This window comes from Prionailurus viverrinus, chromosome A3 (genome assembly GCF_022837055.1).
Source record: "Prionailurus viverrinus isolate Anna chromosome A3, UM_Priviv_1.0, whole genome shotgun sequence".
Taxonomy (NCBI): Eukaryota; Metazoa; Chordata; class Mammalia; order Carnivora; family Felidae; genus Prionailurus; species Prionailurus viverrinus.
In genome coordinates this window covers 105,571,422-105,595,994 of record NC_062563.1, presented here as the reverse complement: position 1 = coordinate 105,595,994, position 24,573 = coordinate 105,571,422, and the positions used below count along the sequence as shown (strand labels likewise).

Genomic DNA, 24,573 nt, shown 5'->3' with positions numbered 1-24,573 from the left:
GTACTGGGGACAGAGAAGGGATGTGTGCTCCAGCGGACGGTGGGGGAGGGGTGCGCGATGCAGCAAACCCATCCACCCCCACCTCAGTACCTCTCTGAGCATGAAAGCAGTACTGTGTAGCATCAAAGAACTTGGAAAGCAAGGTGTCTCTTTCTCTCTGCGAGGGCAGTGGGTGAAAGATGAGTAGACCTTGGAGAGTCGGCGGCGGGGGGGGGGGGGGGGGTGCCAGCCCCTGGGAAGGACTGGAGATGTGGGAGCTCAGGGCTTGCCCAGGGACCAACAGGTAGCCTGGTGGGGCCAGGAGGGCAGGCCAGTGCCCATCATGGCCTTCCTCTCCCACCACAGGTGGCTGGGTGCTCCTGGCTGGGTCCGGGATTGAGTCCTGCCAGCCCTGGTGGAAGTGGTCAGATCCAGTTGGGGAAGAGCTGAAGGAAAGCCCCGCTAAGGCCCCGAGGCTCTGATTCATGCGGGGCTGGGCAGAGCAGGCAGTACTGGAAGGTGCATGCCGGGGACGTGGAAGCTGCAGAGAAGAGGGGGAATCAAGTCATGGGATGGTCACCACTGCCCCAAGAGCCAGCTGCACATCTGGGAGGTGGCAGCAGGTGACACAGACCCTGGGGCTGTGTCTCACAGATGCCGTAGCCCCTCCCCTGCTCCCCGCCCCAGGCTTGTGCCCATTCAGTGAAGCTGCCCCTTCAGTGAAGACCCAGTGGGGGAGGAAGGAGCAGGGGAGAGAGTCTGAGCAGCCCTGGCCTCAGCTCCTTCGGGGTCCTGGCAGCCTCACCTTTCAAGGAAAACTTGGGCCAGGAGACAAAGGGCTGATGCTGATTGCAGTGTTGGGAGATACCCAGTGCCCGCCCCCCCACCCCCCCCAGTCTGAGTATGGTTGGAGAGAATGAAAAAGTGGTCCCTCTTAATGTCCCTATGGGCCACCAGAACGCTCAGACTCCTCAGCCCCCTCCGCCCCTGGGACAGGGAGTCTCGGAGACAAGGCAGGAAACTACCTAAGTGGCTGCTTTCCAAGTTCCGGTGGCCACCCCTCAGTCCTCCCTCAGGGAAGGGGCTACCGAGACTTCTCCATCCCTGGCAACCTCAGGGCCCAGGCCCATCCAGCCCAGCCCAGCCCAGCCCAGCCGGTGGGAGGGATGTGTCCATAAAAACCTTGGGAGGGATGTGTCCATAAAAACCTGTCTCTGGAGGAGGTGAGACAGGCTGGCTGCCCTGTCCCACCATCAGGCTGTCGGGCGATCCACCTAAGAAAACAGCTGAGTGGAATGGCAGGAGGCAGGGGCGGACTTGTACGAGGAACCCCAACACCCCCTGCCGTGTGAGCCTGGGTAGGGGTGAGATATTGTCTGTGGGCACTGAGCGGCCATTCCCTGGTCCCGAGAAGATGGGACAGTCAGGAAGGGAGGTGCAGTATGCGTGCTGTCTCAAGGCCTGGTCCTCTGGAGGAGGCCCACTTTCAGCAGTGGCTCGATGCTTATTTATACAGAGGATGTCATGCAGAGCTGTGGGCTATAAATATGGGGCCTGGCTCTAGCCTGGGGTTATAGCGTCAGGGGCTCCAGAAGCGGTGAAAAAATGTGCCCTTGAGGCTGCCCGGCCTGACGCTGGTGGCAGCGGCCACAGGGAGAGTGAGTAGGGTGAGGGTGCCAGACGGGGCTCCTTCCACAGCCACCCCAAGAGGGTGTGCAGCAGATATGTGGGGGGTGCAGAAATGGAGGGGGGTAGTGACAAAACACAAAGAGATGCTTCTCCCTTCATAGCTTCCCCTGACACCTACTTTTTCTCTGAGCCGTGTTAAGAAGACCCCACCCTTGCCTGAGTCTCCATTGCTGCTGCTGAGAGTGGAGTCCAAGCCAGTTTTCCTCTTACCTCTTTGCCTTTAGTGGAGGAAACCGAGGCAGCTGCGGGGAAACAGAAACCCTGAAGTCCTAAATCTTGGAGCACTGGCTTGCCCCACCGACCTTGGGAGCCTTTTCCGTGCGCCCCCCAGAACGGGGCGAGGACGCGGGTCTCCCGGCTGGCCGCGGACTATCGCCACACGCGGGCGGCGGCAGGGGGCGCTCGCAACCTGCCACGCGCGCCTCCCTGGGCTCCGCAAGCCCGACGGAATCCGCTCCGGGAGAGAGAGCATTTGGGGAAGGGGTTCCAGGGCAGTCTTCCCGCTCCCCCAACTCCTACTCGGCTTCCTTCGCGGGCACCGGGTAGGAGGGGGTGGTTCACTATATTCCGGTGGCCCCAATCCACCCACCGACCCACCCTCTCTCCTTGGGGCTCCTGGGCGGCGCGGGGAGAGATCAGCTGGCGCCCACCGTCCTGGATCCTGGTGCTCGGACCCGGTCTGCAGGAAGAGAGGTCCCTCCCGGGTCCCAGCGCCCCGTGCGCACCCATCCTTCCACTTCTGCAAATGTCCTTCCCGGAGTCCCGAAGACCCCAGACGCGGATCTCTGGCCTTCCGTGGCGCGGAGGCCAGGAGGAAAAGGGGTAGGAGCGCCAGGGCGGAGGCCCTCGAGGAGGGCGGGCTGCTGCCGGCCGGTCCTCCCGCCAGGCGCACCTTCCACCCACCCGTGGTCCGCCGCCCGCCCCGCCTCCCTCCCCTCCTCCTACTCCCGCCTCCCGTCTCCTCCCTCCTCCGGCGCGCTCGCTCTCCTCCCATTCCCCTGCCGCGGCGGACTGCTTGCAGGCGCGGCTCCCGGCCAGAGCCAGCGAGCGGAACGGGCGCCTCGGCTGCTGCGCCTCCTCCGAGAACCGGTGGCGCGCCCCCCTTCCCCCCAACGCCGGGCCTGCCGGGTCCCGGGTCCCGGCGTGCGTCCAGCAGCTTCACAGCGGGAGGGCGCAACTTTCCCCCGGTCCCGGGCGGGGCGGGGACGGCAGCGGGACAACTTGGAAAACTTCTCCGGAGAGGACGGCAGGGACGCCGGGTGTCGGTGGAAGAGGATGTAGGAGGGCGGTGGCTGGCCCCAGGCATCCCTCCATCTCCTTGGCCGGGTTCGGCCTGGCCATGGGGCTCCAGCGCCTTGTGCGCCGCCAGGGGGTCGATCCCCCCTTCTAGACGAGCTGCGTAGGACAGTACCGTCTCCGGCTGAGCACGCCCTGGGCGAGCAGCGACCCCTCTGGCCGCGTCCCGCCCCGTCATGGACCACCAGGAGCCCTACTCGGTGCAGGCCACCGCGGCCATCGCGGCGGTCATCACGTTCCTCATCCTTTTCACCATCTTTGGCAACGCGCTGGTCATCTTGGCTGTGTTGACGAGTCGCTCGCTGCGCGCCCCGCAGAACCTGTTCCTAGTGTCGCTGGCCGCCGCCGACATCCTGGTGGCCACGCTCATCATCCCTTTCTCGCTGGCCAACGAGCTGCTGGGCTACTGGTACTTCCGGCGCACGTGGTGTGAGGTGTACTTGGCGCTCGACGTGCTCTTCTGTACCTCGTCCATCGTGCACCTGTGCGCCATCAGCCTGGACAGGTACTGGGCCGTGAGTCGGGCCCTGGAGTACAACTCCAAGCGCACCCCACGCCGCATCAAGTGCATCATCCTCACCGTGTGGCTCATCGCAGCTGTCATCTCCCTGCCGCCGCTTATCTACAAGGGCGACCAGGGGCCCCAGCCTCGTGGGCGCCCGCAGTGCAAACTTAACCAAGAGGCCTGGTACATCCTGGCCTCTAGCATCGGATCTTTCTTTGCACCCTGCCTCATCATGATCCTGGTCTACCTGCGCATCTACCTGATCGCCAAGCGCAGCCACCGCAGAGGTCCCAGGGCCAAGGGCCGCCCTAGGGAGGGTGAGTCTAAGCAGCCCCGCCCCGTCCCTACTGGAACTTCAACCAAAATGCCAACCCTGGCCTCTCTGGCTGCTCCTGGAGAGGCCAATGGTCACTCCAAGCCGACTGGGGCGAAGGAGGAGGGGGAGACCCCTGAAGATCCTGCGACCCCTGCCTTGCCACCCAGCTGGCCGGCCCTTCCCAACTCAGGCCAGGGTCGGAAGGAAGGTGTTTGTGGGGCATCTCCAGAGGAAGACGCTGAGGAGGAGGAGGAAGAGTGTGAGCCTCAGGCCTTGCCGGCATCTCCTGCCTCCGCCTGTAGCCCACCCCTGCAGCAGCCACAGGGGTCCCGGGTGCTGGCAACACTACGTGGCCAGGTGCTCCTGGGCAGGGGCGTGGGCACCTCGAGCGGGCAGTGGTGGCGGCGGCGGGCGCAGCTGACTCGGGAGAAGCGGTTCACCTTTGTGCTGGCCGTGGTCATCGGCGTTTTTGTGCTCTGCTGGTTCCCCTTCTTCTTCAGCTACAGCCTGGGTGCCATCTGCCCACAGCACTGCAAGGTGCCCCATGGCCTCTTCCAGTTCTTCTTCTGGATCGGCTACTGCAACAGCTCGCTGAACCCCGTCATCTATACCATCTTTAACCAGGACTTTCGCCGTGCCTTCCGAAGGATCCTTTGCCGCCAGTGGACCCAGACGGCATGGTGAGCCACCTGCCCGCCACCCGTGTGGGGTCGGTGCCAGGCGGCACCAGGGCCACTCTGATTCTTGCCCTATTTTATGTGGCCACCTCCCTGGGGCTTTCTGGTCCCTGCCTGGGTCCTGCAGGCTTCATCTTGGGAGCCCCCTGGGAGGGGCAGGGGCAGGGGTGCTGTTCACAGGGGTCCAGCTGAGGCCTCCGATTGCTGGCTTGGCTGTGGGGGGGACATCTTCTCTACCCCCGTGAACACAGGCCCACGGATGAGGCTTGGACCTTCCTGAACATAGCCAAGGCTGGGCCAGATAGAGCACTTCTCTCCCAATGCCCCAGACCCCTGCAAGCCCACGGGTGGGCTTTCCTTCCTTAAGGACCCTTTGTTCCCTGGCTGGTCACTTGCTTGTGGCATTTTTGTTTCTCATCTTCCCCGGGTAAAGAGCAGGAAGCCAGCCTTCCACTTTTCCCAGGAGGACCCGCTGCTGAGGAGGAAGAGGCAGAAACGAGGGATCCACGTTGGGCGCCCATGGTCCCCATCAGGCACTGGGTGGGGAGTTAACGGCCTGGCACTGTTTCTGGTCCTTCTTCCCTTTCCCCCTACCTTTAGATTTGTAGCTCCTTTAAAGGCCAGAACCTTCTCTGGAATCGTTTTCCTTACCTGGCACCCCTCTGGCAGGCGGGTGTGTGCCAGCAGAGGCCTCGCCTTGGTGGGGTGGTCTGGAGGTCTGGCCTCCGCCTCGACGGGAGATCCCTGATCACTAGCATTCACCCCCTGCAAAAACCTGGCGACAATGGCTTGCCGCCTACTTGCTGCAGGGAGATGAAAGGCTTTGCGGAAAGCTTTGAGCTCCGTGGGGGAACGCACTAGAGAACCAGAAAATATGATTATTTGGAGATATAAAAATCCCCTTTCTCTGTGTTTACCACCGCCTGTCTTCCTGTAGACTTTTTGTTCTGCGCCTGGGGTGCAGGAGTTCTTACCCCAAACTGGAAGTGGGGAGTGGTAGAGAGAACCAACTACTTCAGTTAAAGGATTTCTTCGAGAACACGTTCTTGTGCCTGCAAGGGTTTAGTTATTATGCTGCATGACAGCTCCTCGACATTTCACCCGCGACACCGAGAGGGTTTTCGGTGGCCTGGCCCCCCCCCCCCCAACGGGGGACAAGTCTTTTGTCATCAGGCAGGCAAATTGTTTCCCCGAGATGGCTAAAAATACCCACCCCATCAGAACAATCTGAGATGAGAGTCTGTGGTGGGTGACAGGGCCCCCAGGCAGGCGCTGGGGCTGGAACGGGTGAGTGAGGGCCCTGTGGACTCCTTCAGGAGCCTTCCACCAGAGGGCCCAGGCGGTTCTCCAAGCCCCACGTGGGTCCCTGTGATGTGTAACTGATCCTACCTTGGGTGGGGGCCGGCTGGCCATCTCTGACCCAGCCATGTTGCTTCACCCCACTGATGAGGCTCCAGGGGCCTCTCCTCTCCTGGTTCTCTCCCCAACCCCAGGACCTAGCACCCAGAAGACTTGGGAGCATTGGAAGGATGTTTTCCAGTCTTCTCCAAGGAGCTCCTGGCTTCAGCATTAAGCCAGCGGGCATCTAGCATGGGGGGTAGGGCTGAGCAGCCAAGGCACTGTTGGCACTCTGAGGGGCCCGGCCGGATTTGGAGAGCTTTCTGGGGTGGAGAGAATGGAGGAGACCAAAGAGAGTCCTTTCTGGGGAGAGGGGCTGTCTAGCTCCTTCTTACAGTCTCATTGTGAGGCCAGGGCCTTGCCTTGGGGTGAGGCTGGGGAGGCTGGGCCCAGGGGAGTGGCTGACTTGTGACATCTGCTGACTGGTCTTGCGTGTGTCCCGGGAGACTCCTGCAATTATTGCCTGTGGCCCCCTTGTTGTGATATGCAGGTATTTTTTTTTTTTTTTTAAGTCTGAGCTATTTTATCAATAAAGGATATTTTGTAATAAGCAAGCTGTGTCCTTGTTGCCCAAGGGCTGCCAGGAGTAATTATTTCTCAGCTACTTGAATAGCATCTGTAAGCATGGTCTCCCTCCCAGGGCCATTTGCCCTTTCCTCCCCTAGGTACCTGGTACCTATCCACCTGCCTGTCTGCTTTGTCCATTCCGCGTCCCTTATCATTGCCAGTCAGTGGGACGAGAGTGGCCAGAGAAGCCTGAGACTGGCTGCCTGGCAAGGGAAGAAAAGGAGGGCTTCCCGGAGGAGGGCGCCTTGGGGCTGGGTCTTGGGGGAAGAGCAAGGGTACACCAAGAAACAAGACAGGAAAGGTGTTTCGGGCAGAGGACAGCACGCGCCAAGGGTGCGTTTGGGGGATTTGTGACAGTTTGAGAGTCAGTCTAAAGCCAGCCCCGCCTTGCGGTCAGGTGCAGCAGCTGGGGGCCAGAGGAGGTAGTTGGACAGCACCCACGGGGGGCGGGAGGAACACGGGGAGGAAGGCAGGACGGTCACTCTGCAGAATGTTTTCAGCTGCTGTCTTCGGCGAGGGCAAGAGTGGAATAGAACCGCTCTGCTCCAGGCTCTTTGACGCTAAGATTCAGTTACGAATATCAGAGCTGGAGGACCTGTGGACGTCACTCCTATCAATCCCATTTCCCAGAGGAGGCCTCTGAGGCCCCAGAGCCACCATGTGAGTTGGGTAAGGAGTTGAGTCGGGGATCCCATCCCACCTCCGTGAGGGCAGCCTCTGGGGCCCGTATCAGCTTGGCCCGGTTCTGAGGGCCAGGGAGGCCAGCAGGCTGGGGGCAGGGGCAGGACCCAGGGAGGCGCGAGGGCTGGGAGGGAAGGGCAGAGGGAGGAGCAGTGAGGCCCCAGGGTCTGGTGGTGGGTGGCCATCTCCCATAAACAGGATTCACACTTTCCTGGGGCCATGGCTTCCGCCATGGGCAACGGATGGAGACTCCTACGTATCTACCATCACTGGTGAACGTGGGGGAGGGACAGTGGGCTTCATCGAGGACTTGGTAAGAAAGCCACACTCGGTGGGGCGCCTGGGTGGCTCAGTCGGTTAAGCGTGGACTTCGGCTCAGGTCATGATCTCGCGGTTTGTGGGTTCGAGCCCCGCGTCGGGCTCTGTGCGGACAGCTCAGAGCCTGGAGCCTGCTTCCGATTCTGTGTCTCCCCTCTCTCTGCCCCTCCCCTGCTCATGCTCTGTCCCTCTCTGTCTCTCAATAATAAATAAACATTAAAAATAAATAAATAAACAAACAAACAAACAAACAAGCCACACTCGCCCGGGAGGAGCTCCCGGCAATTCCTACCCGTCTGCGTTTCCAGCGCCAAAGCCGGGAGGCTTGATGGGGTTAGATTAAAGAAGTTCATTTGTTTCCATTGACCGAGCCAATCAGTTTTCTGGCACTTCGTCCGATTACCTTGTTTAATCCTTATGCCCACTGTGTGAAAGAAGGATCTGCCTATTTTACTCGGGGGAAACAGAGGCTCAGAAAGCTGTGACGGCTTGACAGAGGTCACCAGTTGCAAGCTCTTTCCACTGGGCCACACTGTTTTACCTGAGGGTCTGTGGGAGGCAGGCCCCCGTGGCTGGGGGAAGAGCTCCCTGCCCAGTCTCTGGCGCTGGTGGCGGAAAATGAGCCCTTCTGGAGCTGGCCTTTTGGCAGTCCGGTTTGAACACGTTATCTTCATTCTCCCAACCTTGCTGGGTGTGGCCGTTTTCAGCAAGGAGGAAACTGAGGCCCCAGGTCACCCGGCTGGGCCCCCCGAAACCACAAAGCGTTAAAATGCAGGTGCGGAAGAGTTGTGGTTCCCGCTCTCTCTCGGTGGCGCTGGCCGTTCGGGGATTCCGCAACTGCACCTGGCTGGAATCGGCAGGCGGCTGGATGGGCCGCTCGTGCCTGTCACTGCTGTGGACTATGTGAGTGATGGTATGTGTTTCACAGGTTTTCCGTTCCTGACAGCTCAGTCTAAACCCCGAATTTTAGTAAAGAAATGACTGAGGCCCAGGGAGCGATGGCTTGCCTTGGACCACCCCCCCCCCCCCCCCCCCCCCCCGCCGCCCGCCACCGCCCACAGCCACGTGGCGGCAGACGTGGCTGCCCTGTCACCGTGCCTGCCGTTCCAAGCCTTCATACTGAAGGGATAGCATCTAGACTCAAGGAATGACAGCACGGGTTCAGGAAACGTCCCCTGACAGCCGGCTGCGTGCCAGGGCCAGGGCTAGGCTCATCCCCGTCACGCTACTTTATGCAGTTCTCAGATCCTCAGAGTCTGAGGATCAGAGTCCTGGGTCGCACAGTTAACAGGTGGTGCAGCTGGAGCTCGATCCCAGGACCCCCGGCTCCCAGGCTGCCTTCTCTTCCTCTCACCGCCGCCCCCCTCCCATTCCTGCTGTTCTGTATGAACAGCACCTACGTTTGATTTCACCTGGAGCCCATCTGAGGGGTAGTTTGTTGAGGAGGTGGGCTCAGAGCAGCAGAGATGGGGGCGGGGGCGGTATAGCACGCCTCCGCCCAGGAATAATCCCCCAAACACCTTGGAGGTGAGGGTGGGGGACAGAAGGCAGCAGGGAGGCTTGGCAGTTCACCAGGTGGATGTGAGCTGTCTCGCCAGGGCGCGTCTACCTTCTGCGGACCTTTCTAGCTTCTGTCTTAGGACGACCTTGACAGAGGGAGGGACCAACCGAGAAGGCCGTTAAAGAAGCGGCGGAAGACATCTCCCCTCCAGTTTCACTCAGCGTGTAAGAATCTGGGTCCCTGGATCGCAGGGGATACCCTTGAAAGGGAGTTCAATCTCAGCCTCTGCCTCGGGCCAGCTGCTGAGAAATTCAGGGCCGCTGGAAATTCCTCTTTGGAACATTGCTGCGGGAGGGACCCCCCCAATCCGCCTGCTCAAAAGGCACCTGTGCCCCTAGGGCCGACTGACCTGCCTCCAAGACTCAAGGTGGAGCTCAAGGGGGAGGGAGTTTGTGAGGTCATTAGGCCCCTGCAACTCCCATCCTCCGCGTGACCTCCCTTTTCTGTGTGTGGGGGGCGGTGCCGAGAACGGGATGTGAGACCTCGCTCAGCTACCTCCTGCAGATGGGGTTGCTGCTGCCTGGGCCCGAAGAGCCCTCTGTCCAGGTGAAGCTGGTACTCGGCGATCTTCTGCTTCCCCGCTGCTGGCCAGGCGTTCTGCCTGGAGGGCCTGGTCGCTGTGCGCGGCAGGGCTGGTGTGGGACTTCGTGAGAGTCGCACTGGGTCGGGGGTTGCTGGGGAGGCCGGGGTCGTGCTCTGCCTTTGTCTGCCTTTGTCTGCATTTGTCGGGCTGCCCAAGCAGGGCTTGGTTCTTCTTGGGGCTTCAGTGTCCCTGCCTGCCCACGAGGGGTTGACTCCATGGTCAACCATGGGTTGACCTAGCTGGAGGCTCCATCTCTGCCCTGCCCCCAGCCTTCTGGAAAACCCACATTCCGAGGGTGGGGAAGCAGGCCTCGGGCCTTCCCAGCCGGGCAGAGCCCCTGCCCTGTGCTGGCTGGAGGATCTCCCCCCAGCAGAGACCTCACGGCTTTGTGGGGGGTGATCTCCCTGCCTGCGGGTACCTCCGTGAGAGCGGGAGCTGGGCAGGGGTGGGAAGCTCTGCTCACGGTTGTTAGCAGGAGAGGCGGGAGCACTCAGCTAAAATTAGATTCTGGGATTCTTCGTGCTCCTGCATCCGTCCGTCCTTCCGTCCGGCGTGGGGACGGCTGTTGTCAGCACGCCAGGGCTGGAAGGAGCCTGGATGTCAGCTTGCACCCTCCCCAGGGCTTGCCGGCTCTGATCTTCTCACACCCTCGCCTGGCCTTTGGCCAAAGGCTCCTGCCCTTGGCGTGGCCTTGTGGCCATCTATCGATTAGCAGTGATTTAAAAGGAAGAGTGCCCTCCCCCCTTAATACCCACCGCCTCCCCCTGGGATTTTACCCCCCCTTCCTTCCTCTCTCCCCTCCTCTCCTGGCCCTTCCCACTTCCGGGTCCTCAGAGGCTTCTCCCCCTTCCCTGAGTGTCCCCTCTGCCTCCTGCTGAACCTCTGACTTCTGCCTCCCCCTTGGGGACGGTCCTGGCTCTTCATGGGACCTGCAGGCTCCATGGACCATTGTGGTTGCAAGGGGACCAGAACATACTAGAGACTAAAAAAGAGCCTGCCTCCCTGGCAGTTTGGGGCTATTTCTGGCCCCGCTGTAGCCCTCTGGGGTCCCTGGCGCTCTGGTGGCTGGGGGGGAGGTGCTGGGCCCCAGCCCCAGGATGCAATGGTCTTAATCTTTGATTTCCCTGGGGAGGGGGCAGGCCCCTTCTGGAGCTGGGGGTGGGCCCTCCAACCTGAGGGCAGCCAAGGCTCAGATGGAATGCCACTACCTCTGCTCCTGTGGGGCCCTGGGCTGCTTTAGGAGGGAAGAGGGCAGGACCATGGTAGTGTGGGTGGCAGTGTGGAGTCCCGGTGTCCCTGTCATCCCCGTTCCCACCCCAGGCTGGCTGCAGCTGGGAGACAGGGAGCACGGGAGGCTGTCTGAGCCTGCTGCTGGGGTCCCTGGACACTGAAGGGGGGGGGGCGGGGCAAGGGTTAAACCCAGCCCTCCCTCCCAGGCTCCACTAGGTCCCCGGTGCTCTTGGTCAGGTGCCGCTGTGACACTGCTGTCCTGGCTACAAATTTGGACAGGCTATGGCCTCTCCATCCCATGCTGGCCTGGCAGCTGGAGTTATGGTGGGTGCAAGACTGGTGACTGCCGGAAGGATTCCCTCAGCTGTTTCCGAAGCATTGGCCAGGGTCCAGCGGCTTGGGTCATGGTCCCAGGAGGGCCATCAAATTGCTCGGTGACCTTGGGCAAATCCCTTCCCTTCTCTGGGCTTCAAATTCCTCGTTGTCAGATAAAGGAGTCGGATTGGAGCATGTTCAAGTCATGTCCTGGGTTCTGCTCTAAGAACCGCGGAGCAGGGGCAGGGAGAGAAAGGGGCCCAGTCAGTGGCTTCCTGTCCCCACTTCACCCCTGCTTTTTTCTACCTATCCATTTTTAGGAAGCAACTCCCCCTTCCCGCCCACCAGGCTTCCTCCTCTGGGGGCGCCTATGACCTCCATCCCCTTCCTACCCCAGGCTCACGTAACACACGTCAGCCACCTCCCTGTCCTGCCCTTGACACCTATGTCCCAGCAAAATCTCACCGGCGTGAACTTCAGAAGGGCCGCCTCGGAAGACATTCATTCCTCCATGGCAGGCTGGGAGCTGGTGGCACGGGGGTGGACACGCGCCTGTGGCGTGGCAGAGGCCAGCCCTTGTTTTATGTTGGGTCTAAAGAAAGGCAGGGAGGGGCGCCTGGGTGGCTCAGTCAGTTGAGTGTCTGACTTCGGCTCAGGTCATGGTCTCACCATTCAGTTCATGGGATTGAGCCCCAGGTTGGGCTCTGTGCTGACAGCATGGAGGCTGCTTGGGATTCTCTCTCTCTTCCTCTCTCTCTCTCTCTCTCTGTGTCTCTGTCTCTGCCCCTCCCCCAGTTCTCCCTTTCTCTCAAAAATAAATAAACATTGGGGCGCCTGGGTGGCGCAGTCGGTTAAGCGTCCAACTTCAGCCAGGTCACGATCTCGCGGTCCGGGAGTTCGAGCCCCGCGTCAGGCTCTGGGCTGATGGCTCAGAGCCTGGAGCCTGTTTCCGATTCTGTGTCTCCCTCTCTCTCTCTGCCCCTCCCCCGTTCATGCTCTATCTCTCTCTGTCCCAAAAATAAATAAACGTTGAAAAAAAAAAATTTAAAAAAAAAAATAAATAAACATTAAAAAAAGGTGGGGAAGGGGAAGGGACGTGGGTGAGGTCCCCTGGGAGAAGGGCTCCTGGAGAAACCATGCTGCCATAGGGTCAGGACCAGAATGACACAGAGAGAGGAAGCCCACGTTAACCCCAGCTGCGGTGCGTGTGCCTTCCGCCTTCGGACGACGGAAGCTGAGGGCAGAGGGGGTGCCTGTGCTCCCCTCACAGCCCGGCACAGAGCGCACCGGGCAACATTGCTGATTGCGTGCGTTTTCCCAGGAAACTGGGGCAGCGTTGGCCTTAGTCACCTAAGGCTGGGGCCCCTGTGCTCTGGGAATGAATCTCTGATGTGGGGGCTTAATCGTTCTGTTTTGTTTTGTTTTCCAGAGTTTCCTAGAGAAATTCTGTTGGAAGGTTCCATGCTGGTCTTGGCTGAGCTAGGCGCGGGAGAACTGTCCTGAGGTGCGGGCGAAGCACCAGGACATCCCAGGAGGTGGTGGCAGGGACCTGTCCAGGAGTGTGGGAGCCTAGACGCGGCCGGTCAGAGAGAGGACAGGTAGAGAGAGCGCACCGGTTGGATCATCCCACTGGCAGCGTGAAAAGGGTACTGACTTTGTCGTCAAACCTGGCTTTGTTGCCTGTGGGCCACGTGGCCTCAGGCAAACCGCCAAACCTCTCTGAGCCTCAGTTTCCCCCCATTTCAAATGGTAGGTTAACTACATTAGGATTGGAGAGGTGTGCTGAGAGTGTGTAGACGTGTGTAGAAAAGGTCCTGAAAGAGTGCCCGGGAGTGGCAGGGCCAGTCTGATTATTCCTCTCAAAGTCCAGGTCCTTTTCAAGGTAAGCTAGTAGAACCCTTGGTCCCCGGTGCCCCCTGAGTCACTGCTCAGCAGCCTGATGGAAGGAGGGTGGGCTCTGTGCCCTGGAAGATGGCCCCCTCTGGCATAGGGAGTCTGCTTTTTCCACCTTCCCTCACCCCTTCCTTCCCTGGGCTCCAAAAGTCTCTCCCACCAAGAGCTTCTGCCAAGCTCTTTCCAGGGTGTAGCTGGGAAAGGAAGGTTCTCAGGTGAATGTGTTAAATGTAGCATGTGTATACCTACCCCTCTACTGCTGTGTGCATGGCAGACGTCAGCTTTGGAACCCAGAACTCCCTATGCACTGAGACAAGCCCACAGGCAGTGCCAGCCAGGCATCCTCCAACAGCAGCAGCTGCTGTGCAAGATGAAACCCGTTTGCCCCTCAGGGTGGGGAGAACCCTTGTTGTGGGCAGGCGTGGGGGAAAGGGCTGCCCGGCCTGATGGCAGGGGAGCCATTGAGGGGGGGAAGGAGGGCCGTTTCTGGAGACCTCTAGGATTTCTGCAGCCGCCGCCGCAGCAGGACCCAGGGGTCGAATGTCCGGGCCCGGGAGAACCCCAGAGACTGAGAAGACCGCACGTGGAAACACAGTTGCCAGCAGAGGGAATGGGGCCAGGCAACATGGCAGAGGTTGGGTGAGAGTGGGGGCTTCTTGGGCCAGCACACCTTGGCCTGGGCCAGAGATGGGCAGGAAGAGTGGGAAAGGGGTGCAGGGGCACTAGGAGGTCTTATTCTCTCGAGAGTGTGTAAAGGAAGGCAAGGATGGTTCAAGAGTCACCCAGCCCATGCAGTTGAATGGCCTATTCTGCTGCTTGTGAGTTCAATCACCTGGTTGGAGCGGATGGTGTTGCTCCCTGTGTTCCAGACTTTGGGCCCGATTTCCTCCACCTGCAGAGCACGAGGCCACCCTGCAGCCCCCATCCCCCAGTGTGCATCCGTGTGGCCGTGTGCTGAGCCTTCCCCGGCCCCTCCTAACATGTATCCCGTTTTCCTGCTGGAAGTTTCCTCAGCACTTATGACCAGCTAGCATCCTGGATATTTCACTTACCTGTCTGCTCCTTGTCATTGTCCCCTACTGGAATGTAAGCTCCCTGTGGGCTGCGATGGTTAACTCTCCCGTCCGCCGTGGATCCTAGGCCTGACTGTGCCCGACAAACAGTGAAAATGTAAGGACTGGCCTGGTTGGCCGGTTGCCCTTAACGCAGTCTCCAAGGTTATTAAAATATCCTCGGAAATGTGGTGAGGGGAAGAAAACCATATTTATGAGAATTCCTTCCAGGGAGGGAGGAAGAGTGGGCAGGAGGATGGGAGGTGAGAGCCTCGAGGGATGGTCTCGAACAGTAACGGGTGTTCGTTGTTGGCTGAGCCACTTTTGGGGCCCAGGGGGGCTGTGAGTCCCCCCACAGCATAGCTTTGGTTTGGCTGGGTGGATTGAACAAGTCTGGGGCCCGGGGGGGGGAACTTCTGGGGCCTGTGGAGGTGGGTAGAGGCTGCCCCCAGTGATGCCCTCCACCCCCCACCCTCTGCCCTATGCCCATCTTGGCTGTAGTCACAGGCTGGACAGCTGGTCCAGGATGAGTAATTTCGAGGACCTGTGTCTAAGAGAGAGACAACACCACACTGCACCCTAGGGGTGAGGTGGGGGGCTCCTGGGGGGACCCAGTGGGCAAGGAAGAGGCCCCCGGCACCAAGGTTACAGAGCACAGAGGGAGGCAGTACAGAAGAGGACACTCAGTATTCTAGGAGGGAAGGCGGGGCGGGGGACCTTGGTGAGGGCAGGAAGCCAGGAAGGAGGCCTGCGGGAGGGCTGCGCTCTGCTGAGGACTGATGGCTGGCGTCTCAGGCAGGAGGGGGACGGAAGGGGGAGCAGGGGGGCAGAATACTGTCCTCGCTATGGCTTGGGTGTGGGTTTGCTCACGATCTGAGGTGCCTTCTGGCCCTAGGATGCACCCCAGGGGCAGGGGACAGGGCGGGGTGAGGCCCAGGGCCAGCAGCCCTGCTCCAGAGGCAGCTGACTAAAAATAAGTCGAGATGTCAGGGTCTCCTGGCTCCAGGAAGTGGGGAAGAATGATGAGTGTCAGGAGGAGGAGGAGGCAAAGGGGAGGAGACAGTCACAGCTGAAGGCGGCCAACAAACTTTTTTGTTTATTTTCTTCTCTCTGGCCTGAAGTCTCTCAGCTGGCTGCTCCCTGGGTTTGGGTGAGGGGCACTGGCCTCCATGGACCTGCGGGCCTCCCCAGACTCCTGGCTACATGCAGAGGACCCCGTTTCCCATGCATTCCTTTGAGTGCATCAAACCCTGTGCATCCAATTTCATTTCTACCCTTTCATTCTGCAGATGCAGAAACCAGGCCCAGGTAGCTTAGGCTCTTGTCTCAGTCACTTGGGTGGCTTTGCCTGGAGCCACAGCCGAGCCCAGGTCTCCTTGCGGCGGTGTGGGGTGGGGGGAGGGCTTCTGCAGGGGGCTTCAGCCCAGATAGGGCACCAACACCCACACGGCTCTTAGAATGAGGGGCGATGTGAGGGTCTGCGATGAAAAAGGCCGCTCTGCAGGTGTGGTAACAGCCCTGTGGGTATGACACCGGCTGCCCCACAATTCTTCAGGGTTTACACGGCCCCCACCTTAGCCCCCCTGCCAGGCTTGCTGACACCTTGGGGGCATGGTGTGTCTTCCCCTCCACCCTGCGCTCCGGGGGCTGGGAGGGCTTTTCAGATGCCAGGGTAAATGTGGAGGGCCCTCTCCCCTCCTTCCTCTCCTCACGCCAAAGAGCCCCTGTTGCGGCGAACCCTGACCACCCGGAGGTCATGGTCCCCTTGGCTGTCCTTGAGCCTCCGTGCAGGGCCACTCTTGCTCTGCCGAATGCCTGTTGCTTCACCTGTGTCCCTGTGGTCACGGTCGGCCCGGGCAGCCTGAGAGGGCAGCGAGGTCCTCAGGAGGGGGCTGGGCTCAGGTCCTGTGCCACCTGCGGCTGCAGGGACAGGCCTGCATCCCGGGGCTGTTGGAAAGGGTCCGGGGTTGCCAAGCAGCTTGCAGGAGGGACCCCTGTGCAAGGCTGTCAGCCCCCTTTATTCCCTCGCCTTCATTTCTCCTCCTCCTCTTCTTCCTTTGTTTCTCCAGGTCTGTTCATACATTCTCTAGAAGGGCTCAGAATCCTCAGTCTTGCCTCACCGACCACAGCTCCATCCCATGAGCGCCCCCCTTCCCCTCTCTCACTCATATGCACGTGCAAGCACACCCTCCTTCCCCCTCAACAGCCCCACTCCCTAGTGGCAGGCAGCCCAGAGCCTCTGGAAGCCGGGAGCCCCTTGGCCCTCTCCCCTCCCAGCTGGGTCATGCTCCAGTCCTGGCTAGCCTTTCTAGATTCTGGGGGTTATTTTAGGGAAGCCCTGATCTGGGTCTCATCCTTGAGGAGGCTCCCTTGGGATGGGCCTGGGGGTGTTAAGAGGGCCCCTGCTGTCACCCTGCCGCCAGCCAGGGAGGGCTCTGGGCCCACCGCATGGAGCCCTGAAGGCATGTGAAAGGCCAGAGCCTCATCCTCCCAGAGACTGGGATCACTAACAAACATGCCCTCCTGCCGAGGCCAAGCATGCGCTTCCTGCTGCCCTACGATTGCCTGGCTAGGGCCAGGCCACTCCCTCCCCTGCTCTGGGAGCTGGGATGTCCCACCCCCCCTCAGCCTTGTAGCCCTGAGGTAGACATCTGTCTGGAGGCTCTCTGGACTTGAGGCTAATGGCCCAGAGGACGCGAACAGAAAGTGCAGCTGTGGACATCACGGCTTCCTGGTGGGGGCTGCTGTGGGCCACAGGGAGCCTCCTGGGAGCCTTGGCCTCTGAGCTTCCCCAAGCCCCCAGGCTCAGGAGCACGACACACAGAGCCCAGGCCCTGCACTCACCGGGCAAACAAGCTCCCGAAATTCTCGCAATCCTGGGGTATCCAGCTTGATCAGGCCTGGAGCAGCCCCAGGGGGGATAGCTGCTCGTTAACAGGGCATCTGTTCCCGACCAAAAGGGGTTCTTGGGCAAGTAAGTCCCTTCTCTGTGAGCCTGTTTTCTCAGCTACAAGATAGAAGGATCTCAAGACAAAACGGAATGTCTGTAGAGAGCATTTTCTGAACATTTTCTGTAATGCCCCCTCCCCGTCTCGCCCACAAACGCTGTCTCTGACCCTTTCCGGCAGATGCCGGAGGGTGAGATGCTCTGGAATAGCCTGTCTCTAGGCCGACCTAGGACCGGCCTTGGTCCCAGGAATCATCTGGGGAGCGGCTGCGCGGAGGAGCAATGCTGCATTCCGATCCTGGCTTATTTGCTATGTGACCTCATAAAAGTTTCTCAACTTGTCCGAGTCTTGTATTGTCATCTGCAATATGGCGTCCCTGCTGTACCTCACCCAGAGGGTCGTGGGGAAAGTTACGTTGAAATGCTTGTCACAGAGACGGTGCCTGTGTTTGCCGGGAGGACTAGGTAACCTGGGGACGTGGGTGTCGTTCAGAAGGTCAGCTCCGGGGCAGACTTTTGGACTGGAAAGTTCCTGGCTAGGCCGAGAGGTAAGGGTGTGGCCTGGGGCAGGGGCAGACGGGGGCCCAGGCTGCCTCCAAGACCACCCCCTCCCTCTCTGGGCTGCTGCACCAGCTAGGACTGCTACCTCTTCTCTGTTATTCACCAGTAATTACCCTAAATGCTACATCTGTTGTCATGACAACATATTACCCATCCTTAGGTAAAAGCCCTATTTGCAGGGGAGTCAGGCTATCTCCAGCTCCCTGGGCTCCATCATCGTCCCTGCAGCCCCCCCCCAACCCACCCACCTCAGGGTTCCCCAGCTGTCCCCCTCTCTCCCTCCCTCCCATTTTGTCCTTTCAGAGAGGTCACTCCTGTTTTCAAAATTTCCAGAATTTTCCTGTTACTTTTGTTTTTGGTCTCACTTTGTGACTGTGGGTCTCATCTCTCCTTCCTCCTCCCCTTCTCTTTCCTTTTCCCGGATCCTGAGATTCTTTCTTGGTTTCCGTCTGTCTCCCTCTCTCTGCTTGTCTGTGTGTCTCTCTCCCTCCTTCTCCTCCCCCGCCTTGAGAGCAGCAGGGATAGCATGAAGAGGGGGACAGGGGGCCTGCTGGATGGGTCTGCAGGGGCCTCGGGAAGCCTATGGGGCTGTGTCACCTGGGCATAGGTGAGCCCAGGTTAGGCATGTCCCAAGAACCCCCCAGCCTATAAGGTGTGTGGCCAGAAGGCTTCCAGCTACTTCTGGAAAAGTGTGGGCCAAAGGGGCTGCCCTTACTCCTCCCTGACCTCCACCAACCCCTGCCTTTGGACTGTCCCTCTCTGGAACCCCAGTTCAAATGCTCTCCTGACTGGGGACTTGCACACTTACTGAGTGCCCCCTACACGCTCAGCACCATTGGAGGAATGTCTGTATAAGAAACCTGGCAACAGCTCCAGGAGGTAAGTGGTCCTATTCTGTTGTACAGGCCGGGAAGTGAAAGATCAGAGGAGTCGAGGAAGTTGCTCAAGGCCGCACAGCCGGCCAATGGAGGAGGCTAGACTTGAAATTCCTTTCCATAGCAGTGCTCTTCACCATGGTGCTCCAGTAACACTATTTATGTTCATTACATGTCAGGTGCTGTGCATTTAGTAACATGTGGAACACATTTAGCCCTCACGGCAACCCTGTAAGTTGGGACCGTGAGGGTCTATTTTACCAATGAGGGAATCAGGGCACAGAGAGGCTAAGTAACTTTCTCAAGGTCACTCTGTAGTCAGAGGTGTGCCGGCACTTGACCCCAGGTCTTTGTGCCGAGCCTGGGCTCTTAACCCCAAGCGCTGTTGCTACCCTCTTCCTCTCCTATGGGGAGGGGGCCGCAGAGGAGCAGGACAAGGACATGGGCTTCACATGCATACAAGTCCCTCCTCTCCCCCTCCCCCTGAGCCCCTGTAAAGTTCCCTCCGGGCCCAGCCAGGGATGTTTTGGGGAAGCAGAGGAGGAAGCCGTGTAGGAAGAGGCAGCACCCTCTTTTTTGCTGGGTTCCATGCAAGGGGGGGAGGGAGTTCTAGATGACCAGGAGAGGCCCACAAATCCTATAGGTCCCGTGGGCCTCCCAGGTGACCACAGCACCCCACAGGCACCCCCGGGGCTCTCCCCACTGGACCCAATACCCCAGGACCTTGAGGCGCAGGAAGACTGATGTGGCCGGGAGCCTGAATCAGGCCTGTGAGGCGCCGGCGTCTGCATGCTCTCCTGGCCTGGGCACAGCCCTTCTTGCCCTGTTGTTCCGGTCCCTAGAGAGCGTCTTGGGCCTTGGAACATGCTGTCCCAGAGTGCGGCTGTCGGGATGATGGAAAGGCAGGTTATTTTTAACAGCGGAGACTCACTCCCGGACAGAGCCTCTTCCTCATGGGGGGGAAGAGACCTCGAGGGAGGGTGGGGACCAAAACGCCAGGTGCTTCTGCCTTCTCCCGGCCCTCCCTTCTCTTTCCTCTCACTCCCCGGCCTGCGAGTCTCTGGCTGCCAACCATGAGGGAGGGCCTGGTGGCGGTGGGGCCTCAGAGGTGCCCCCCCCCCCCCCCCCACCGCTGGAAACCACAGGTCTGGGAGCTGGTCGGAACTGGTGCTAAGCCGGCACTACCCGGAGGCCAGGCCTGCCTCATCCCAGCAGTCCCGGACCCCCTGTCTTTCTGTGCCCCCAAGGGACTTAGCTCATTCTCAAAGTCCCCCAGCTTTCCTCAGCTTGAGCTGGAACCCCTCTATGATGGAGTGTGGGCCCCACGGCGTCCCCAACTTCTTCAGACATCTCAGAGCTCACTCCTACCGGTCCTGACACCCCGTTCATTGGGTCCTACACGGAGCCAGGCGTGTGTTGAACACCTGACCTGGGTTCCTTCTCCCCTGCGAACCATTCATCCGGCTGAGGATGGGTGGAAATGCCTTACTCACTCCCATCTGGCTGCTGAACTTTTCAGTTCTTAGAATGACCCTCTCCCGCCCTCCTGTGTCCCTACTTCCAGGTGTCCTTTTAGGACTTTCAAAGGACACGCCATTACTTCTCACAGAGCATCATGTGAGAGCAACTTGCTGCCTGGAGTGAGTGAGCACCAGGCCAGGGGGCCAGGACTTGGCTTCTGCCCCGCTCTGCCACCACTCCTGTCGGGCAGAATGAGTCCCTCCTCCTGTCTCGGCCTGAGTCTTGTCACTTAGGCCAGGGTGGCGTGGGAGAAAACCTCCTCAAGACCCTCCTTACCTGACGCCCAGACTGAGTCCTCCCTGAGTTCAGGCCCGACCAGCCAGGTCAAGGAGATGCTTGCTGGGCGACTGTGACAGTCACAGCAAGACCCCCACTGCCGACCTAGCCCCCTGCAAACCCCTCTCCACTCTGCACTCAGAAGGACCATGGGTACAGCTCAAGGGCCCTTTCTGTGTATGTATATACCACCCAGAGCAAGGTACAGAGCATTCCCTTTACCCCAGAAAGTCTCTTGTCCCCCCTTCCCAGTCAGCGGTCCCCAGGAGAGAACAGCATTCTGCTTTACATCACCAGAGATGAGTTTTGCCTCCCGGAACTTTCGTAGACATGTAACCAAAACACGTATTCTTTTGTGTCCGGCTTCTCTTGATCAGTATAACATCTGGGCGGGCTGTCCAGGCTGTCTCAGTGTTGGTCTAATACTACAGTTTATTGACTCATTCCCTGCCGCTGGACATGTGGATGGTTCCCAGTTTTTGGCGACTACGAACAAAGCCAATATAGATGCTCACGGACATGTTTTTGGTGGACACAAAAGACGCATTTCTTTTGGGTGAACACCTAAGAGTAGAACTACTGGGTCATAAGATAGGCAAGGATTTAGCGTTAGTAGGTATACCAATTCCACTTCTCTCAGCCGCGGAAGAGAGTTCCTGCTGCCCCGAGTCCTCGCCAGCGCGTTTGGCCAGTCTGTTGGGTGTGTAGTAGTATCTCCTTGTGGTTTTAATTTGCATTTTCCTATTGACTAATGATGTTGAGCATCTTTTCAGGTGCTTGTTGGCTATTTGGATATCTTCTTTTGTTTAAAAAAAATTTTTTTAACATTTATTTATTTTTGAGAGACAGAGGATGAGCAGGGGAGGGGGAGAAAGAGAGAGAGAGAGAGAGAGAGAGAGAGATACAGAATCCGAAGCAGGCTCCAGGCTCTGAGCTGTCAGCACCGAGACCAATGCGGGGCTCGAACTCCCGAACTGCAACACCAGGACCTGAGCTGAAATCGGACGCTCAACCGACTGAGCCACCCAGGCGCCCCTGGATATCTTCTTTGGTGAAGAGTGTGTTCAAGTCTTTTTGCTCATTTAAAAAACGGGGTTGTTTGTCTTTTTCTTATCGATTTATAAGGGTTCTTTATGTACTCTGTAAGGATTTTGTCAGAAAATGTATTTTTTAAAAAAAATTTTTTTAACGTTTATTTATTTATTTATTTATTTTAAATTTATTTTTAATTTTTTTTTTCAACGTTTATTTATTTTTGGGACAGAGAGAGACAGAGCATGAACGGGGAAGGGGCAGAGAGAGAGGGAGACACAGAATCGGAAACAGGCTCCAGGCTCTGAGCCATCAGCCCAGAGCCCGACGCGGGGCTCGAACTCACGGACCGCGAGATCGTGACCTGGCTGAAGTCGGACGCTTAACTGACTGTGCCACCCAGGCGCCCCAACGTTTATTTATTTTTGAGACAGAGAGAGACAGAGCATGAACGGGGGAGGGGCAGAGAGAGGGAGACACAGAATCTGAAACAGGCTCCAGGCTCTGAGCTGTCAGCACAGAGCCCGACGCGGGGCTCGAACTCATGGACCGTGAGATCATGACCTGAGCCGAAGTCGGCCGCCCAACCGACTGAGCCACCCAGGCGCCCCAGAAAATGTATTTTTTTATTGAGATAAAACTCACATAACATAAGATTAACCATCTGAAAGTGTATGATTTAGTGGCGTTTAATACATTGGCAGTGTTGTGTGACCATGCCTCCTGCCACCCCTAGCAACCATGAGTCTACTTTCTGTCTCCATGGATTTACCTATTCTGGATATTTCTTGTATAGGGAATCGTACAGTATGTGACCCTTTGCATCTGGCATCTTTTGCTTAGTGTGGTTTTTCCAGGTTCATCCTTAACTGTAGCAGGTATCAGAACTCATTCCTTTTCATGGCTGATTGTTATCCCGTTGAATGGATATACTCCCTTTTTTTCCTTTTTTTAAAATTTAAATTTTAGTTACCACACGGTGCAATATTGGTTTCAGGAGCAGGATGCAGTGATTCATCACTTACCTACAACCCCCAGTGCTCATCACAAGTGCCCTCCTTAGTACCCATCACCCATCTAGCCCATCTCCCACCCACGTCCCTCTGTCAACCCACAGTTTGTTCTCTATCATTAAGTCTCTTGGGTTTTTTTTCCCCCCTCTCTTCTCTTGCCTCCTTCCTTCCCCTGGGTTCGTCTGCTTTGTTTCTTAAATTCCACATATGAGTGAAGTCATATGGCATCTGTCTTTCTCTGATTGACTTAATTCGCTTAGCATAATGCATTCCAGCTCCACTACCCTCATTGCAAATGGCAAGATTTCATTCTTTCTGATGGCTGAGTAATATTCCATCGCGTACACACCCACCCACACGCCACATCTTCTTTATTCAGTCACCAGTCGATGGACCTTTGGGCTCTCTCCATAGTTTGACTATTGTTGACAATGCTGCTATAAACATTGGGGTGCACGTACCCCCTCGAACCTGTATTTTTGTATCTTTTGGGTAAATAGTTCATAATGCGACTGCTGGATCGTAGGGTAGTTCTATTTTTAGTTTCTTGGGGAACCTCCATACTCTTCTCCAGAGCGACTGTACCAGTTTGCGTTCCCACCAGCTGTGCAAGAGGGTTCCCCTTTGTCCACATCCTCGCCCACATCTTTTGTTTCTTGTGTTGTTAATTTTAGCCACTCTGACAGGTGTGAGGTGGTAGCTCATGATTTTGACTTGTATTTCCCTGACAAAGAATGGTGTGGAGCATATCACATTTTTTAATCACTCGGCAGGCGATAGACTTTTGGGTTGTTTCCACCTTTAGACTGTTGTGAATAGTACTCTTATGAACACTTGTGTACCTGTTTTCAGTTCTCCTGGGTATATATCTAGGAGTGGAGTTGCTGATTCGTATGGTAATTCTGTGTTTCTATTTTTGAGGGACTGCCCAACTGTTCTCTAAAGCAGCTTCCCCATGCTACATTCCTACCGGCAGTGTGTGAGAGTTCCGGTTCCTCCATATCCTCAACAAGACATTTACTGTTTGTTTTAAAAATTCTGACCACTGTAATGGGTGTGAAGTGGTGTCTCGTTGTGGTTTTGATTTGCATTTCCCTGATGATTAGGGATGCTGAACATCTTTACGTGTGCTCGTTGGCCATTTATGTATCTTTTTTGGAGACATATCTATTCAGATCTCTTGCCCGTTTTTTTAGTTGGACTATTTATCTTTGTATTATTGATTTGTAAGGGCTCTTTATATATTCTGGAAACTAGATTCTTTTGAAATCTGTAAGGATCTGGTTTACAGATACCATTTCTTTTCCTTTTCTTGATGCACACAAGTTTTTAAAATTTTTTGATGGAGCCCCGTTTGTCTCTACGTGTTCCTTTTGTTGCTTGTGCCTTCGGTGTCGTGTCTAAGAATTCATTGCCAAACCCAAGGTCATGAATATTTTCTTCCAAGAGTTTTATAAGGTTAGCCCTTACATTTACATATTTCGAGTTCATTTTTGTGTATGCTGTGAGGTAGGGGACCACCTTCGTTCTTTGGCAGGTGGATACCTAGTTATCCCCAGGACCATTTGTCAAAGAGATTATGCTTTTCTCATGGAACAATCTTGGCACCCTTGTTGCAGATCAATTAGCTGCAGACATATGGATTTATTTCTGGACTCTCAGTTCTACCCCATTAGTCTATGTGTCTATCCTTATGTCAGTACCACACTGTCTGGATTAGAAAAAGTATTTTTTTTAAGTTTATTTATTTATTTTGAGAGAGAAAGTGCATGCACATAAGCAAAGAGGGGGAGAGAGAGGGAATCCCAAGCAGGCTCCGCACTGCCAGTGCAGAGCCCGATGCGGGGCTCAAACCTACCAACCGTGAGATCATGACTCGAGCTGAAATTGAGAGCCGGATGCTTAATCGGCTGAGCCACCCAGGAGTCCCTGTAAAAGTACTTTTGTTCCGTCTCCCTTTCTCTCTGTCCCTTCCTCACTCATGCTCTGTCTCTGTCTCAAAAATAAATAAACATTAAAAAAAAAATATATATATATATATATAAAAGGGGGGGCACCTGGGTGGCTCAGTCGGTTGAGTGTCCAACTTCAGCTCAGGTCATGATCTCGCGTTTGAAGAGTTCGAGCCCCGTGTCGGGCTCTGTGCTGACGGCTCAGAGCCTGGAGCCTGCTTCGGATTCTGTGTCTCCCTCTCTCTCTGTCCCTTCCTCGCTCATGCTCTGTCTCTCTCTGTCTCAAAAATAAATAAACATTAAAAACAAAAGGTACTTTTGTTCCCTGAAGAAGAC

The 24,573-nt window shown here is 57.3% G+C and overlaps 1 protein-coding gene across 1 annotated transcript in view; it reads left to right on the top strand.

Annotated features, from left to right (window-relative positions):
* Positions 1-2,678: 2,678 nt before the first annotated feature.
* The window catches only part of ADRA2B (adrenoceptor alpha 2B), a 34,089-nt gene continuing 12,194 nt past the window's right edge, over positions 2,679-24,573 (top strand). The window contains exon 1 of the mRNA XM_047854665.1: positions 2,679-4,465. Coding sequence (XP_047710621.1) covers positions 3,141-4,465 — 1,325 coding nt within the window. The 5' untranslated portion in view covers positions 2,679-3,140. The remainder of the gene's footprint in view (positions 4,466-24,573) is intronic.